Consider the following 16520-nt stretch of genomic DNA (forward strand, 5'->3'; position numbering starts at 1 on the left):
GAGTGGGATGTCCCACTGCCACCAGAAATGTGACAAGAATGGGAGAAATGGAAAGATTCTCTCAAGACTCTAGCACTACTGCACATCCCATGCACTTACATCCCTGCAGCACTGAGTACTGCCTGTCAAAAAGAGATTGGCCTCTTCTCAGATGCTTCTGAAAAAGCCATAGCTGCAGTGGCCTACTTGAAAGCTACAGATGCAGATGGGCTCTCATATGTGGGATTCATCTTCAGCAAAGCAAGTTAGCATCACAACGTAATCATACCATTCCACACTTAGAACTGAGTGGAGCAGTGCTGGAAGTAGAGATAGCAGAAATGATACAAGTGAAACTGACATTCAAATAGACACAGTGAATTTTTTTTTTCTTTGTATTTACATCAACAGTAAAGTCATCCTGATCTAAATCTACAACCAAACCAGGAGATTTTATGTGTTATGTCAGCAACAGAGTTGAGTATATACAGAAGTCAACACAACCAGAATAGTTGTTATAAAGGAGTAGCATAAATTTTCTATATACAAACAAGGCACCAAAGGAGAAACTGTATCAAAATGAATGTTTATGGGGCATAGGCCCTTAACAGCGCACAGCTGTTTCAAGTCCGCACCTCACCATAGATCTTATGTGCAGAACCTCCTTGGTCCTTTTTACAAGTATCAATTGAAAAATGTCTTTATTATAACTCACAAAATCTTCAAAAAAAAAAAAAAAAAAAAAAGTATCACCCAAATGTCACTGAAATAAATTATGGCCACTTATCTTGCTACAAGCAAAACTCCAATGCTGAACTATTAAACCTGGATGCTCACTAGTTATCCACAAGAGCTTTTTGGCATCAGCTTGCTTCTGGAGTAGTAATACTCAGGCCAAATCAAAAACTGAAAAACAACCAAAGAAATGCTTAAAATCACCCACTCGCTACTCCCTACATACAGTATCACAAATTAAATTGAAGAATTTAATCAACCAACCTTCATCTGGCAAAAACGCTGTACTTCAGAGGCAACCCACCTTCAATATGAACATATTCAGAAAGAAATTATTAAAAATGAACTGCAATATATTTATTTATTTGGATTTATTTACCGCCTTTTTGAAGGAATTCACTTAAGGTGGTGAACAGTAAGAATAGATCAAACATGAGCAACAGGCAATTAAGAAGTAAAAATATTCAAACAACAATAAAAAGTATCGCATAGTATACTACTTACAATGTCAACACAATATGTAAAAGAACATTTGAATTGATAGTGAAGGGCAAAGCAAAGTGGAACATATAGATAAGTAAGAGAGTAAGAAGAGTTAGAAAGTAAGGCGATTAAAGGAAGTTGCACATGAGGATTAATTTAAAGGAAGTTGCACATGAGGTCAGAGATGGTTTACTATCTCAGCTAGGATAGGAATGGATAAATTATTTTTGAGTACTGTAGGAATCAAAGAATCCCTTGTGGTTTCAGGATCACAAAAAGCCTAGCAAGCCAAACCACCACAAGGGTGGAGGTACACAAATTCCTACGAAAAGTAGAATCTGAGGAAAGGGGGAGTAGGAGGAGTAGGCTCTTGAACAACACCAGTAGGCGACGTAGATAGGATCAATCTCTTTATTTAATTATATACTCGACTCAACACAGCAGTGTTTCGGCGCTACAGACGCCTTCTTCAGGAGTCTATGAAATAAAACCAAACAATGGTAATATAACAAACATGCAGAACAAAAGTAAAATAAATGTAGAACGTTAAATGTGTGATAAACATAAATTCCATGTAGAATTAAAAAATTAATAAAAACATTTTTTATAAAAAAAACTTTGTAAAAAAATTATTTTTGTAAAAAAATTATTATTAGTATTGCAGAAATGCATTTCTGCAATACTAATAATTATTTTACAAATTTTTTTTTTATAAAAAATGTTTTTATTAATTTTTTAATTCTACATGGAATTTATGTTTATCACACATTTAACGTTCTACATTTATTTTACTTTTGTTCTGCATGTTTGTTATATTACCATTGTTTGGTTTTATTTCATAGACTCCTGAAGAAGGCGTCTGTAGCGCCGAAACACGGCTGTGTTGAGTCGAGTGTATAATTAAATAAAGAGATTGTTCCTATCTACGTCGCCTATTGGTGTTGTTCAAGAGCCTACTCCTCCTACTCCCCCTTTCCTCACAAAAAGCCTAACCATGTTCCAAGACGACCAGTCCTTTTTGGACAAGTGGTGTAAAATACTTAATAAATGCTCTCTAGATCTCATGACACTTTTGACTGAAACAGCTAAAAAGAAAGTTGACTCTGTAAAAACATTTAAAAATGGAGTTAAATTACAAATTGATAATAACTTTGACACAGTAATACAAGATGTTGACATATGTAGTAAGGCCTTAAGACAGGAAAGTAAAAGGAAAAATGGAGAAATTCAAACATGACATAGATGACTTATAGGAGAAGACAAGTGTACCCTTGGGCTATTTCAAGGACTACATACTGTCCAAAAAAAGTTGTTTAGACGTGGAATTTCTAAATCTAAAGGGGAAACATATAAGTGGAAGAACACTAAATACCAGGATGGCTAAAGCAAAGGCTGTTTATTCTTTCAAAATGTACAAGTCCCAGCTAGGTGCAGGCTGCGTTGTGGCGTAAAATCTTTAATCAGGAGAACACTGCTACGTTTTTTAAACTGATACTGCACAATAAAAATGAAGATGACACAAAATCGATGCTGGAGAGCACTTCAGTATTAAAGATGCTGGGTTTTAGTTGGTGGGCTGCTTCAAATTTCACCTTGTTTGGACTTTTTTTTTTTGGTCTGACACTGGACTCTACCACGTGTGCTTATATTACAATTGGGATTACATTTTAAAGTTGCATTGTGTGCACGCATATGAAAATAGCCTCCCCCCCCCTTGTCGCAGATGAGAAAGGGGCATCTTGCTCTAGCCCGATAGACAAAACTACAATACAAGCTGGCAGTACGTCAGGGGATGCACAGATCACTATGTTATATTTGACTTAGTGCCATAATTAGGGCTAAATTATTGATCAGAACTTACTATATCTTGAAATAAAAATTTTTCCACTGCTTCACTCCGGTCCTAGAGTCACCATAATCAATTTTAACATCCAAAAATATAGAAAGATCTGAAATCAGTTGATTTAAACCCCAAAACAGGGGTTGTGGGGGGGGAGTCTTTAGAAAAAATAACTAAAACGTTTGTGGGGAGATCCAGTGGAACAGAGAATATCTAGCACATCCTACGGACATTAAAGACTGAGGGGGAGGAGGGAGACAGCGGCAGCACAGGAATCTTCTATGCATGCTCAATGTTTTCAAACTTTGACTTCTCTGAGCTGAAGAACTATTCTGGGACCTGGCTCTGTCAGATGATGTCACCTCAGAGTATGCCTGCATTATCCTGCTAAGTCTAAGAAGAACACAATGTTGCCACACCAAAAAGTTCTCTCTTTGGTCTCATCAGACCTTCTCCTACATCATGTAGTGCAGGGGTTCTCAACCTAGTCCTTGAGACAGACCTTGTCAGTCAGGTTTACAGGATATTTACAATGAACAAGCATGAAAGATGTGAATACACTGCCTCTATTGCAGGTTAAGAACATTTAGTGTAGTGCCCCCTACCCGTTTCTTCACACAACTCTAAAAGGCACATCATATGGCTTTTTTTTTCAGCTTTGGCTTCCTTCTTGCCACTTTCCCATGCATACTATGTGGAGTAATCTTGAAATTCTTAAACGGTCATCATTTCCCCCAGTCTTAGCCAGAACCCTCTGTAGTTCTTTTTAAGTAGTCTTAGGCCTCACACCTTCCTCAGCAATACTAATCCATAGCCATTGGATTTACAAGAACCGCCTGACTGAGGCAGTCTCATGGTTCTAAACTGTTGATGGTGTGTAGAAGGATGAAGTCCCACAAGAACAACAGGATAAAACAGCAAGGCAAATAGTAAATCGGAATACCAAGAGGTCTTTAATATTCATAAGTACATAAGTAATGCCACACTGGGAATAGACCAAGGGTCCATCGAGCCCAGCATCCTGTCCACGACAGCGGCCAATCCAGGCCAAGGGCACCTGGCAAGCTTCCCAAACGTACAAACATTCTATACATATTATTCCTGGAATTGTGGATTTTCCCCAAGTCCATTTAGTAGCAGCTTATGGACTTGTCCTTTAGGAAACAGTCTAACCCCCTTTTAAACTCCGCCAAGCTAACCGCCTTCACCACGTTCTCTGGCAACGAATTCCAGAGTTTAATTACGCGTTGGGTGAAGAAATATTTTCTTCGATTTGTTTTAAATTTACTACACTGTAGTTTCATCGCATGCCCCCTAGTCCTAGTATATTTGGAAAGCGTAAACAGACGCTTCACATCCACCTGTTCCACTCCACTCATTATTTTATATACCTCTATCAATATACCTCTATCAATTCATCAACCAGCATTTGTGACGAAGGTAAAAAGACTTGACACAGCAGTGTTTCGGCAAACAATGCCTGCGTCAAAAATCACACAATTCTAAAAATGTGTCGCGAACAAGGTTTGGTGCTGAACAATGGAATACAGCCAAAACTGGAATCGCAGCAGACCTTCTCAGAATTCAAAATACTGACATCTCTTTTTAGTGAGCAACCATCCAGTCTGGCTATTTTCCATTGTTCATCACCAAACCTTATTAGTGACATATTTTCCAAACTGTGTGACTCTGACACATACAATTTATGCCGAAACACAGCCATGTCAAGTCTTTTTATCAGTTCCAAACTGTTACCAACGTACTTGGGTAGTACCTTGAATTTTTCTTATAGCCACCCCCCCCCCCCCCCCCAATCTGTACATTTCAATAATTATCTCAGAATTTGTTCAGCAGTTCTGTTTGGCATGTCATACACCTTTGCTTCAATTCACTTGATATGACAGAAAAAGCTTGATTTTTGATTGAGTATTCAAATCAGTTCAAGTTCTATGACTGGACACATGTCGGATCAATTTAACTTATTACGGACCTTGTTAAAGCAATTTTGGAACCACAGCAAATTTGGGTTTGCTATGAGAAAGGATGGAAGACATTCTAAAAGCAATTAAGAATAAGAAACCAAAAAGTCTTGTTTGCATATTTCTATAACTGTTCTTTCATCTAGAAGTGTACAGTATATTGGGTGGATCATTTAAACTTCTATGCTAATGCATTTTGAATTATAACACTGCAGAATGTGAAAAAAATGTAAAGACATTTACAAGGCACTGTATCTGAATTTTACCTTCTCTCTTTCATAGGCATCCATCTTATAATTTTATCCCATTCACTTTTATATACTATATTACCCAAACAATTTCCAATATCGATTTCCCCGAATCATTCCACACCATTAACTAGAGCAAATAAAATTGTAAGATTCACATTGTCCCCTTCTCATTTCTACAAAGGCAAAGTGAATGATCAAAGGGTTATGTCACACATTGTGAAGTGCAGTTATTTCACAAGGTACACTGGAATACACCAACAGTAGAGAAAGCCAAAATGTTTTTTTTTCTCAGTTTGTCAATATTTTTAACTAATCTAGAACACCTGATTGCTTAAGTCACAGTACATGGGCTATGCCACACTTAGGATAACTATCTTCTTTGTAGTAGTAACCCTTCAAATATTTAGTCACCAACTTTCTTAAACTCTTGAATTCGAAATGTATCTCATTCACAAAGTTTTATATTAAATCATTGGCCACCACAACAGCCTTTACTTTAAATGTGTAGAAATGCCACCACACATAATACTCTGTTCTGTGATGCATCCTCCCCCCCAAAAAAACCCCAAAACAAAACAACAAAATATCAAAGAACAGGTGTCACCACAAGTATGGTGAATATACACAACTGGAAAAAAAATCTAACACAAAAGACTGATAAACCAGACCAGGCGAAGTGAAAGAAAGAAGTTGCATTAACTTTATTTATGTTTTATTCTGAAGCAAGAGGCTTCTAAAATTGTGTCCATTATGAGGCCAAGCAAATACTCCACTCCAGCCTTCCCTCCTGGTAGCCTGATATTTGTTCAAAGAACCATGTAAAATAGAATTATAAGAAACAGAGGACGAGTGCAAGTGTCATTCTCCTCTCAAAAATTCAGAAGTATCCACACTTAGCTCATATTAAGTAGAATGCACAAGTCCAACAAGCCTTGACATCCTTCAAAAGCAGTATCTCTAATCACTAGTAAGGGGCTAGAACCTAACAAACTATAGGCAAATTTCCAACTGCTTATGCAGTCAGTATTTAACTGCATGTCAGCATTTTGTTTCCAGAAAACACCTGACATGCAGCCCAATACGGACAGGGAAAATACTTTTAAATTGGGTCCACTGGGCCAAATTCTGTTCAAACGTTTCTTCTGGGTGGTTACATTTTAATTCATGAAACACCCACAAAGTTAGTCTGAACTGGCCCCGGTAAGCATAAATGCGCACACCGCCGAGTTTAGTAAATGCCCAGCTCTATCTGAACACATCTCTTATTAAAAATGTAACCTACTTATTTACACTTTCAATTTTTTTTTTAAAAAGTACATTAAAGAGGTATACCATTTTTATACTGAAATCCAATAATTATTGGTACATTCAACGTTAAGTTCCTGGTGGCCTACGAAACACTGACTGATTCACAGTAACCCCCACCCCCTCAATTTTTATTTTAAGACTTTGTGAAAGGTTTTCAATTGTGCTTCTTGCAACATAATTAGAAGTAAGGAAACCAATTACCTCTTGGCCTTAAATTTTTTTCCATCAGAGTTTAAAAGCAGTAAAAATACAAAGCTCAACACCTCATTACAGTCTGGTTCCTGGCAGCTTAATTCCAGATAAAATACAAAGAGGTCCTGAATTTCTTTTAGTTCAGAAGAGAGCACTGTGAGGGAGAAGAGGCGGACAGGGAAGGAAGCATTCTTTTCTGGTATTTTACATTTCTCATATGAGACAACAAATTAATACATATTAATAAATGTGATTTTAAAACAATTTTAATGGCAAACCAGCACATTATCTTTGGCAGGGATGCGTGTCCTTAACAGGCTTTATGTGGTTACTGGATATTGCTATGCAGAAGATAGGCACTAGGAAAGGGAGAAGGTGTGGAATGAAAGGTGGCAGAGTTACATTTAAAATCTGTAAAATATTGTTTAGAACTGTGCTGTGCAGAGCAGGGCTGCAGCCATCTGCTTCAGTTCTAGTCACATCCTGAAGCAATGCATGGCATAGTGGCCTCCAATGCCCTCCCCTTACCCATCCTATGCCATGAGCTCCATCAAACAGATGTTTTTACTAACTGCTAAATCTTGTACCTTCCAATTTGTCACTAGGGAAAGCCATAAAAATGAAACTAAATTCTTAAAACATTTATATCTTAGTTGTAGAATATTGAGTTCTTACTGGTGATGTAGTTTCTCTCTGCCCTTTACTGCATCACAGGAAGAGGTTTTATGACAAACTAGGTGAACTACCGTCAAAATACTAGAGTGGGAGGAAATGTGTAATTTTCTCCTCCTCCTCTCCCCCCCCCCCTGATGATTTCCCAGCACAAATAAACTGGGGAAAAATGTGCTGTGCAAGGCCAGCTAAAGACAAACACTCTTTCTACAGCAGTATTCACTACACTAGAGGAGAGGGCACTTTGCAAACCTAGGCTGCAACAGCACAGTACCAGGGTGCTGCTGAAATAAGATTGCTTGCAAAGCCAGAAGAGGGTACAACATCATTTGGCCTAGCTGGAAGAAGAGATTAATATGCAGTGAAGGTTGTCAATTAACTTTCTTCTCCTTCCCTGCCCCCCACTCTTCCCCTGAGAGAGGGAAAAGCAGTAAAGTCAGAAAAAGGAGGGGTGAAAGGCTGCCAATGACAGACTTATAGTACAATGGAAACCAACAAAACTGAAAATTGTGCTGAAGGTACAGTCTGGAAAAGGGAAATTTTTCTCAATTAAATACTGGGGCAAATATATATCATGAAATCCTGATGGGAAGGCCAGAAATGTTCACAGTGCAAAAATATCAGAAACACAAAATCTACACTCAGCACTCCGCCTACAAAAATAAAAATTGCAAAAAAAACCCCATAATGCCTTCAACTAGTTCTCTGTGCCTGCATCAACAGTTCAAACGGAAACCACCTGTATTTTATCATTTTTATTGATGGCATTTATCCCATGGTTTTAACATGTTAATTATACTGTAATAAACATGGCTTTAATATTAAACTTTTCCTTATTATCCAAAGTCACCATGGTCCATTTTCGTAAATATAAAAATATATACTTAATACTTTGTACAATACTGGTTTTTGGTCCAAAAAAAAAATGGATCAGAAAAGCCAATAAATTCATACACTTTAAAGAATTTCCAATTTTCTTTAAAGATTTTGAATGGATTTAGGCAACTTTGAATAATGAGATTTACATAATAAAATCTGAGACAATACTAAACAAAAAAGAATTGCTCTACCACATACGCACAAAAAAAAAAAAATAATAAAATAAAAGTGAAGTTCACAGATTTATGTTATGCCCAAAAGAAATACGTACAAAAGAGGAGAATGGAACACTATTTACACAAGTAATGAAATAAAATTATGAAAGGAAAAAGGGGGGGGGGGGGGGGGGGGGGGAAGGTACAAAGAGGTGACAGAGCGGGTAGAAGAATGCAGACAGTGGTGTACATTAAATGGAGATGATCAGATCTAACCAATTCGATGGGAGGAATAAACCCTGCCTTCACTGTTCCTTGAACAGAAAAGGCATCACCACACAAAAACACCTGACTCAGTCACAGTCACACATACATCAGCACAAACTCTTCCCCAGGGAAAAAAAAAGCAAAAGTAGCCCAATAAATCTGTTAAAAAAAAAAAGAAGATTCAAACCAGCTGCCACCGCCACCACCATCATTCTGCCTCTTCTGCTGATATCATGACTCACTGTAATGCAGCCAGAATATAGTGGTGCGGATAAGGAGGTATTACAGAAAGCCATGTCACTGTGCAGGTTATGTTCATTTTGCTGTAGCCAGACCATGCACCTCCTATCCTTTCCCTCCCCCCACCAAGTCAGTTGAGGAGAATTTGCAGAAGTCTAAAATAAATGGTGCTTTTAAGAACCCTTCTGTCACCAGCTACAGGTAACTTACAAATAAGGAGGGGGTGGAAGGGAGAAATATATATATATATATATATATATATATAAAGAAAACAAAGGAATCAGCAGGGGCTTTTTCGTCTTTTTTCTTCTTTTCTGAATGTCCTTAGGCATGTATTTGATGTAGGATAAACAGCATGAGGTATGATCCAATATTTGAACTATGCAGGGCATCAGCTGTTGTAGAAAGGAGTCATTAGTCTTCTTTTTAAGGACAGCATTAATGTTCACTTTCTCCGTCTAATAGCAGTCTTTATCTTCCGGTTAGAAACTGAAGATCCAGAAGCAGAAAACATGTTCTTCCCGTTGCTTCTGCATATTTGGGAGGAAGGGGGAGGGAGAGAGATACCAAAATAAAATGCATATGTATCAGTATAAAAACAACACATATCCTATCCTAACACACCCCAGTGTGGTTATCACACCAAATACAATAAATTCTACTAATGGTTCTACATAGTGATGACCCAGCAATCTGCTATTAAAACACATGCCAATTTCCACTTTGTGGCTAATGTTAAAAAATTCAGTAATCTAAGCAAAGCGCAAAAACACATTATGAGGGTAAAACAAGTTGCCTACCTTGTGCAAGTATATGATTTAGTTATACTAATGTTAAAAGGGAACAGATGCTAATATTTTCCCTTTGAAAACTGTATTTATATTCCTGCTATTTAGTAAGCACAAATTTTCCAGCTTTAACACTATTTAAAATTAAGCAAGCACATAAACACTAGCTCCTCCCCACTGAGTCCCCATGAATGGCTTGGTCCACAAGGGGGAAATCCATAGTGGAGGCTTGTCTCCATCTTGTTTGATAAATTTCATAGGGCACCCCAGTTAGAAAGTCTTTCGGGGAGTAGACTCATGGAAGAGGCTTTGGAAGACTGCTTGGCCAACTGACTAGCCTCTTTTACACATATGAGCAGATAATCATACTGCAGTTCTACATAGCTTCTATTGAAACGCATGAAGATATGTAACTGATGCTGCCACAGCTCTGAAATGAGATGGCTTCACTGGATCCTTTAGCTGAAATCCTTCTAGGCTGAAGCAATGGAAAATGGAGTTGGATTGTTTATTCAATAAAGTTCTTTTTGATGCCAAGATTCTTAATTTAAGATCAAAAGAGATGAAAAGTTGCATGTATTGAGGATGCAGCTGTGTTCTTTTCATATAAAACATTGAAAATGAATGCAGATAAAAATATGCCCTATCTGGCCTGTGTCAACCTCTCTGCTATTGGCACGTTTACCTGCAATTGATAGTCAACTGGCTACATTTTCCTGGACATTACCGACTGGATGTGGAAGCAAGCTCCGCTCACCAATCCCTGACATCAGTCGTTATGGGTATTTGAAATCTCTACTCCTACAGTAGTTGTGCAATTTTCCCTCCGCTATTGGTGGGTTTAACTGCAATTGCCTGTCATCTGGCTATATTTTCATGGAGATCAGTGACAGGGCGTGGGAACAAGCTCCGCCCACCAATCCCTGATGTAAAGACTCCATGGGTACTTTACAGCTTCGTGCCGCTACATCACCTAAGGTGCAAGTCAAAGGCACACATCTTTATGCAGGAATGTGCAACATGACATGACGTTGGATCTCTGTTGAGAGTAGTATTGTATTGATTTTTAGAGTCATTTATTTTGGTTTAACTGTGATTCAACATTTCAAAATGAAAACCACCATCTCTCTCTTATGTGTCTTGGGCAAGTATAAAACAAAAATGTGTGTCATGTAATTTTAGGGATGTTGCACTCACTGAAAATTAGAATACATTATCTGGAGGTTTTAGATACTGTTGCGCCTAGAATAAAGAAGCAGATTAGAGTCCAAAGGAACAATTCATGGTTTGAAGCAGAATTAAATATACAGTAACAATTATGCTTTAGATTAGAGAACACTTGGCAGAAGACTAGAACTGGGAATAAGAATGTGTAGAGAGAAGCAGTAAAAATGTACAAACAACTGACAAGAATTAAGAGGAAAATCTACTATTCAAATTTAGTGGGGAAGGAACCGCTTAATTAGAAAACGTTATATCAAAGGTAAAATTAGTCCTTACCTGATAATTTTCTTTCCATTAGTCCCAAAAGATCAATCCAGAGACTTGTGGGTTATGTCCCTCTACCAGCAGGTGGAAATAGAGAGAACTTTAGAGGTTTACTATGTGGTCATGTGCAGTCATCGTAACTTCAGTATTGTCGATACCAAAGCAGTGGAAGACAAAAGAGGAAGTCCTCTCCTGCCTGCATAAAGCCCATGCAAGCTCCTCAACCGCTCCTGCGGGAGGGTAACGGAAGGTTTCCTTTATGTTTTGATTTGTTTTCTTTTTTTAGCTAAAATTCAAATGAAGGAATCTGATGAAACTGAGGCAACTAGAAGAAAACACTCAACTCAGAACAACAAAGGGTGGGCCTCTGGATGGATCTGTTGGGACTAATGGAAAGAAAATTATCAGAAGGACTAATTTTATCTTCCATAGCGTCCCACAGATCAATCCAGAGACGTTTGGGATGTACCAAAGCAATCCTCAAGTGGGGCGGGGTACTACAACCTCAGCAGACTGGAGCAATGCTCCACAGGCCGCAGTTACATGCGCTGCCACGTCAAATCTGGAATGCCTAGCACTGCCATGCCAAGCCTGCAAAGTCTGGTAAGGGAAGGACAGTAGATCAAGTGGGCAAACTGCAAAAGCCATCTATAGCAGGACAGAGGACCAAGTGGCCGAACTGCAAAGGGCAGCCACAAAGCCAGTCGGGACTCTTAACCAATACATTTAGGAATCTTCAGGCTATTGACCCTTCTACTCTGTCCTCCAATGTTTCAAATCTCCTCTCTACCACTATGTTATCCAAGTCTGTCAATGAGGCTGTCTCTTCCTATAATACTATTCTGTCCTCTGCTCTGGATACTCTCACTCCTCCCATTTCCCGTTCTGTAAAACGTACCAAACCCCAGCCTTGGCTGACCTCTAGAATCCGCTACCTACGTTCCTGTGCCCGCTCTGCAGAACGCCTTTGGCTGAAATCCCATGCCCATGCTGACTTCATGCATTTCAAATTCTTGCTGACCTCCTTCCAGTCTGCTCTTTTACTTGTCAAACAGAACTATTACATCCAGTTGACAAATTATCTTGGCTCAAACCTTCGACGTCTCTTTGCCACACTGAACTCTCTCTTCAAAGTGCCTTCACCTCCATCCCCCCCCCCTTCACTTTCCCCCCCAGACTCTGGCTGAGTTCTTTCATGATAAGGTTCACAAGATTAAACTTGAATTCTCAACCAGGTCACCTCCAACTCTCCTTCCCTTAATCCATTCTCTCAACCCTCCAACCCCTGCCTCCTTTTCTGAAATCACTGAAGAGGAAACTACACATCTTCTTTCCTCCTCAAAACTAACCACCTGTTCCTCTGATCCTATTCCCACCCATCTACTTAACACTATTTCTCCTACTGTCATCCCTTTTATTTGTCATATCCTCAATCTTTCACTGTCCACTGCGACTGTTCCTGATGCCTTCAAACATGCCATAGTCACACCGCTCCTTAAAAAACCTTCAATGGACCCTACCTGTTCTTCCAACTATCGCCCCATCTCCCTCCTCCCTTTCCTATCCAAGATACTAGAACGTGCTGTTCACCGCCGTTGCCTTGACTTTCTTTCATCTCAAGCTATTCTTGATCCACTTCAATCTGGCTTTCGCCCCCTCCATTCAACTGAAACAGCGCTTGCTAAAGTCTCCAATGATCTGTTCCTAGCCAGATCCAAAGGTCTCTATTCTATCCTCATCCTTCTCGATCTATCTGCTGCTTTTGAAACTGTTGATCACAGCCTACTCCTTGATACGCTGTCCTCACTTGGATTTCAGGGCTCCGTTCTTTCCTGGTTTTCTTCTTATCTCTCCCAGCGTACCTTTAGTGTATACTCTAGTGGATCCTCCTCTACTTCTATCCCACTGTCAGTTGGTGTACTTCAGAGATCCGTCCTGGGACATCTTCTTTTCTCCATCTATACTTCTTCTCTTGGTACTCTGATCTCATCCCATGGTTTTCAGTATCATCTTTACGCTGATGACTCCCAGATCTACCTCTCCACACCAGAAATCTCAGCCGAAATCCAGGCCAAAGTATCAGCCTGCCTGTCTGACATTGCTGCCTGGATATCTCAGTGCCATCTGAAACTAAACATGACCAAGACTGAGCTTCTCATCTTTCCCCTAAACCAACCTCTCCTCCTCCCCCATTCTCTATTTCTGTGGATAACACTCTCATCCTTCCTGTCTCATCAGCTCGTAACCTTGGGGTCATCTTCGACTCCTCCCTCTCTTTCTCTGCACATATTCAGCAGACTGCTAAAACCTGTCGTTTCTGTCTCTATATCATCAGCAAAATTCGCCCTTTCCTTTCTGAGCACACTACCAGAACCCTCATCCACACTCTTATCACCTCTCGCTTAGACTATTACAACTTGCTTCTCACAGGTCTCCCACTTAGCCATCTTTCTCCTCTTCAATCTATTCAAAATTCTGCTGCATGACTAATATTCCGCCAGTGCCGTTATGCTCATATTAGCCCTCTCCTCAAGTCACTTCACTGGCTTCCTATCCGTTTCCACATACAGTTCAAATTCCTCTTATTGACCTATAAGTGCATTCACTGTGCAGCTCCTCAGTACCTCTCCACTCTCATCTCTCCCTACATTCCTTCCAGGGAACTCCATTCACTGGGTAAATCTCTCTTATCTGCACCCTTCTCCTCCACTGCTAACTCCAGACTCCGTTCCTTTTATCTTGCTGCACCATATGCCTGGAATAGACTTCCTGAGCCGGTACATCAAGCTCCATCTCTGGCAGTCTTCAAATCTAAGCTAAAAGCCCACCTTTTTGATGCAGCTTTTAACTTCTAACTCTTATTCACTTGTTCAGAACTCTTATTTTATCATCCTCACTTTAATATTCCCTTATCTCTTGTTTGTCTGTCCTAATTAGATTGTAAGCTCTGTCGAGCAGGGACTGTCTCTTTATGTTCAAGTGTACAGCGCTGCGTATGTCTAGTAGCGCTTTAGAAATGATAAGTAGTAGTAGTAGTAGTAAAAGGAAGTCAACTGCACTCTGGAAGAAAGTGCTGCCACCCGCAACGGGAGAGATTGACCCATACAGAGGCCAGCTGAAGAAATTGCCTCTCACAGCCAATGGCCACTGCGGCTCTTGAAGCCAGATCCCCTTTCTTGTGACCAGCCAGAGGACAGCATGAGGGTATGCCAGGAGGTATTTCTACTCAGCGGGTGAGGAATCTAATGATCCTATTGCAGTGTGGGTGTTTCATAAGGAGTCGCCACCTTCCTATATATCTAAGACTCTCCAGGTTCTGAATATGTCCGCTTTTGATCCTGCTACTGCTGCATCTGCTAATCTTAAAATGGTGAGCACAAAAAGACCGCTACAGTCTTTAGCAGTGAATAAAGCTATCTAGGGAAGTCACTTCTGCTCAGTAGGTCATCCAAGGCCCTGCCCCACTATGCAGAGGAATAGCTTTGTGCGGTGCAAGGGGAACAGCTGCTCCTCTAAAAGGATTTTGAATAAAATGGCACTTATGCAGGACAGCTCTTCAGCTTCACACTGACATCTATTCTACAAAAGGTCTGCTTCTCCTGACATCAAAACCGCTATGCCCACATCTGCCAATCTAAAAATGGCGAGCCAGCGTGGCTTTGGAAAGGGTATTACCTTCCTATGGTCCCGAGCAAAGCACGAAGCAGAGAGTTAACCAACGGAACTAGCTGGTCTCTTCCAAATAGTATAGAAGTATATGGTGAACATCCAAGAAGCGGGAAGAGAAAAAGGTGGAATAGGATGAAAGGCAGAAACCACCGTTTGCAGAAAAGACAGGACTGTGTGCACCAGTCACTCGTAGAAATCCAGAGGATCTCAAATGGATGAAGTTGGGAGTTCTGAGAACCTGCCTGGACTGGATTGCTAAAGAAAACTAAGCTGCCCCGGACGATAGTTCTGGTGTTGTAAAGATAAGGGCGAGCCTGACCCAACCGAAAAGAACTTGTAGACATGTCCTCAGATGACGCCGAGTCTATAAGTCACCCAGATCTTCCACCAACTTCATGCAGTCCTCAAACAATAGCTGCCCTGAACAGAGAGCTGAACCAGCCACTGTTAGAAGCCGCATTCACCACCCAGCAGTGCAACCACATGAAATGACAGGCTGTGACCGCCAAAAATGTCTGCTTGACACCCAAAACAAATCAGAAGAAAACGGGCAACTAAGCCGGCCTCGACTCTACATTTGGCAAGTGAGGAGGCAGTCGACTGTCTGCCTTCAGGAAGGAATCTGAAATCTGTTGCCGCCAGCTATGGCACACCCTAGCGCCTACAAGCTGCAGATAGCCACCTCCATGGAGAGAGAACTGAAATATCAGCGGAAAGCTGTGTTGAAATTACCCATTGAGACTGTTGGCTTGAAGGGAACCACAGAGATCGTGACCAAAACAGAGAAGGAACCCCTGAAGTGGTCTGATATGGAATCAGGCCCAAGGGGGAATGTCCAAGAAAGAGAACCTTGTGCCCATAACCTGAACCTATTCCAATATCCTGGACCTGGTAGGGAAAGTAAAACCTGACTTGGGTTGACACATGTTGCTGAGGAGCAAGAGGAGTGTCTGCACCGCCCTCGCGTCAAAACGTCATGACGTCGAGGGCGGAGCTATGACACTCGACGAGGGCTGAAACGGAAACGCCACAGCGAACAAGGCAAGTAGCACGGAGGGAGGGGGCCCCTTGCTAGCGCCCGTTTCATTCCGCTCAGAAACGGGCATTTTTTCCTAGTCTGACATATTACAGAAGGACGTGTAGTTGTCCTCTTCTGTGCAAATGTTGGCATACTATTTTAAGGGAAAATTTTGAAAGTTGCAGACTGAATTAGCCAAGCAGTCAATCCCTATTTCTATCTCCAGTCTCTTTCTCTATCAATTCCATCTTAATTTCTAGTCAGCATTTGTCTTCTGTCAAACCCCCCCACCACACAGCCATCCCTCCTCCCATTGCTAGTCATCTCCTTAATTCACCACCCTGGCTAGCCAGTGACTTCCCAGGAAGCCATACCCCGCCACTGTTCCCATCAGTCCCCCTCCTCAACCATGCAGTCAGCTTCAAATCACCCAAGCTAGTGTTATCCCTACCTGGATTAAGTCAGACATCTCTTTCTCTCATCTTGCTGGCTGCTATCTGCATATTCCTCGTCATCTCAGTCAATGCTACCACTAAATAGCTCCCCTTTTGCTCCTAACTGAGCCATGCAGTATCTG

General features: G+C 40.6%; 1 protein-coding gene across 3 annotated transcripts in view; it reads right to left on the bottom strand.

Annotated features, from left to right (window-relative positions):
* Positions 1-7549: 7549 nt before the first annotated feature.
* Positions 7550-16520, bottom strand: part of NUP153 (nucleoporin 153) — a 256824-nt gene continuing 247853 nt past the window's right edge. For all 3 annotated transcript variants that reach the window (XM_030211374.1, XM_030211384.1, XM_030211366.1), the window contains one exon: positions 7550-9510. In XM_030211374.1, the coding sequence (XP_030067234.1) occupies positions 9426-9510 (85 nt within the window). In that variant the 3' untranslated portion in view covers positions 7550-9425. The remainder of the gene's footprint in view (positions 9511-16520) is intronic.

Source organism: Microcaecilia unicolor, chromosome 1 (genome assembly GCF_901765095.1).
Source record: "Microcaecilia unicolor chromosome 1, aMicUni1.1, whole genome shotgun sequence".
In the NCBI taxonomy this organism is placed as follows: Eukaryota; Metazoa; Chordata; class Amphibia; order Gymnophiona; family Siphonopidae; genus Microcaecilia; species Microcaecilia unicolor.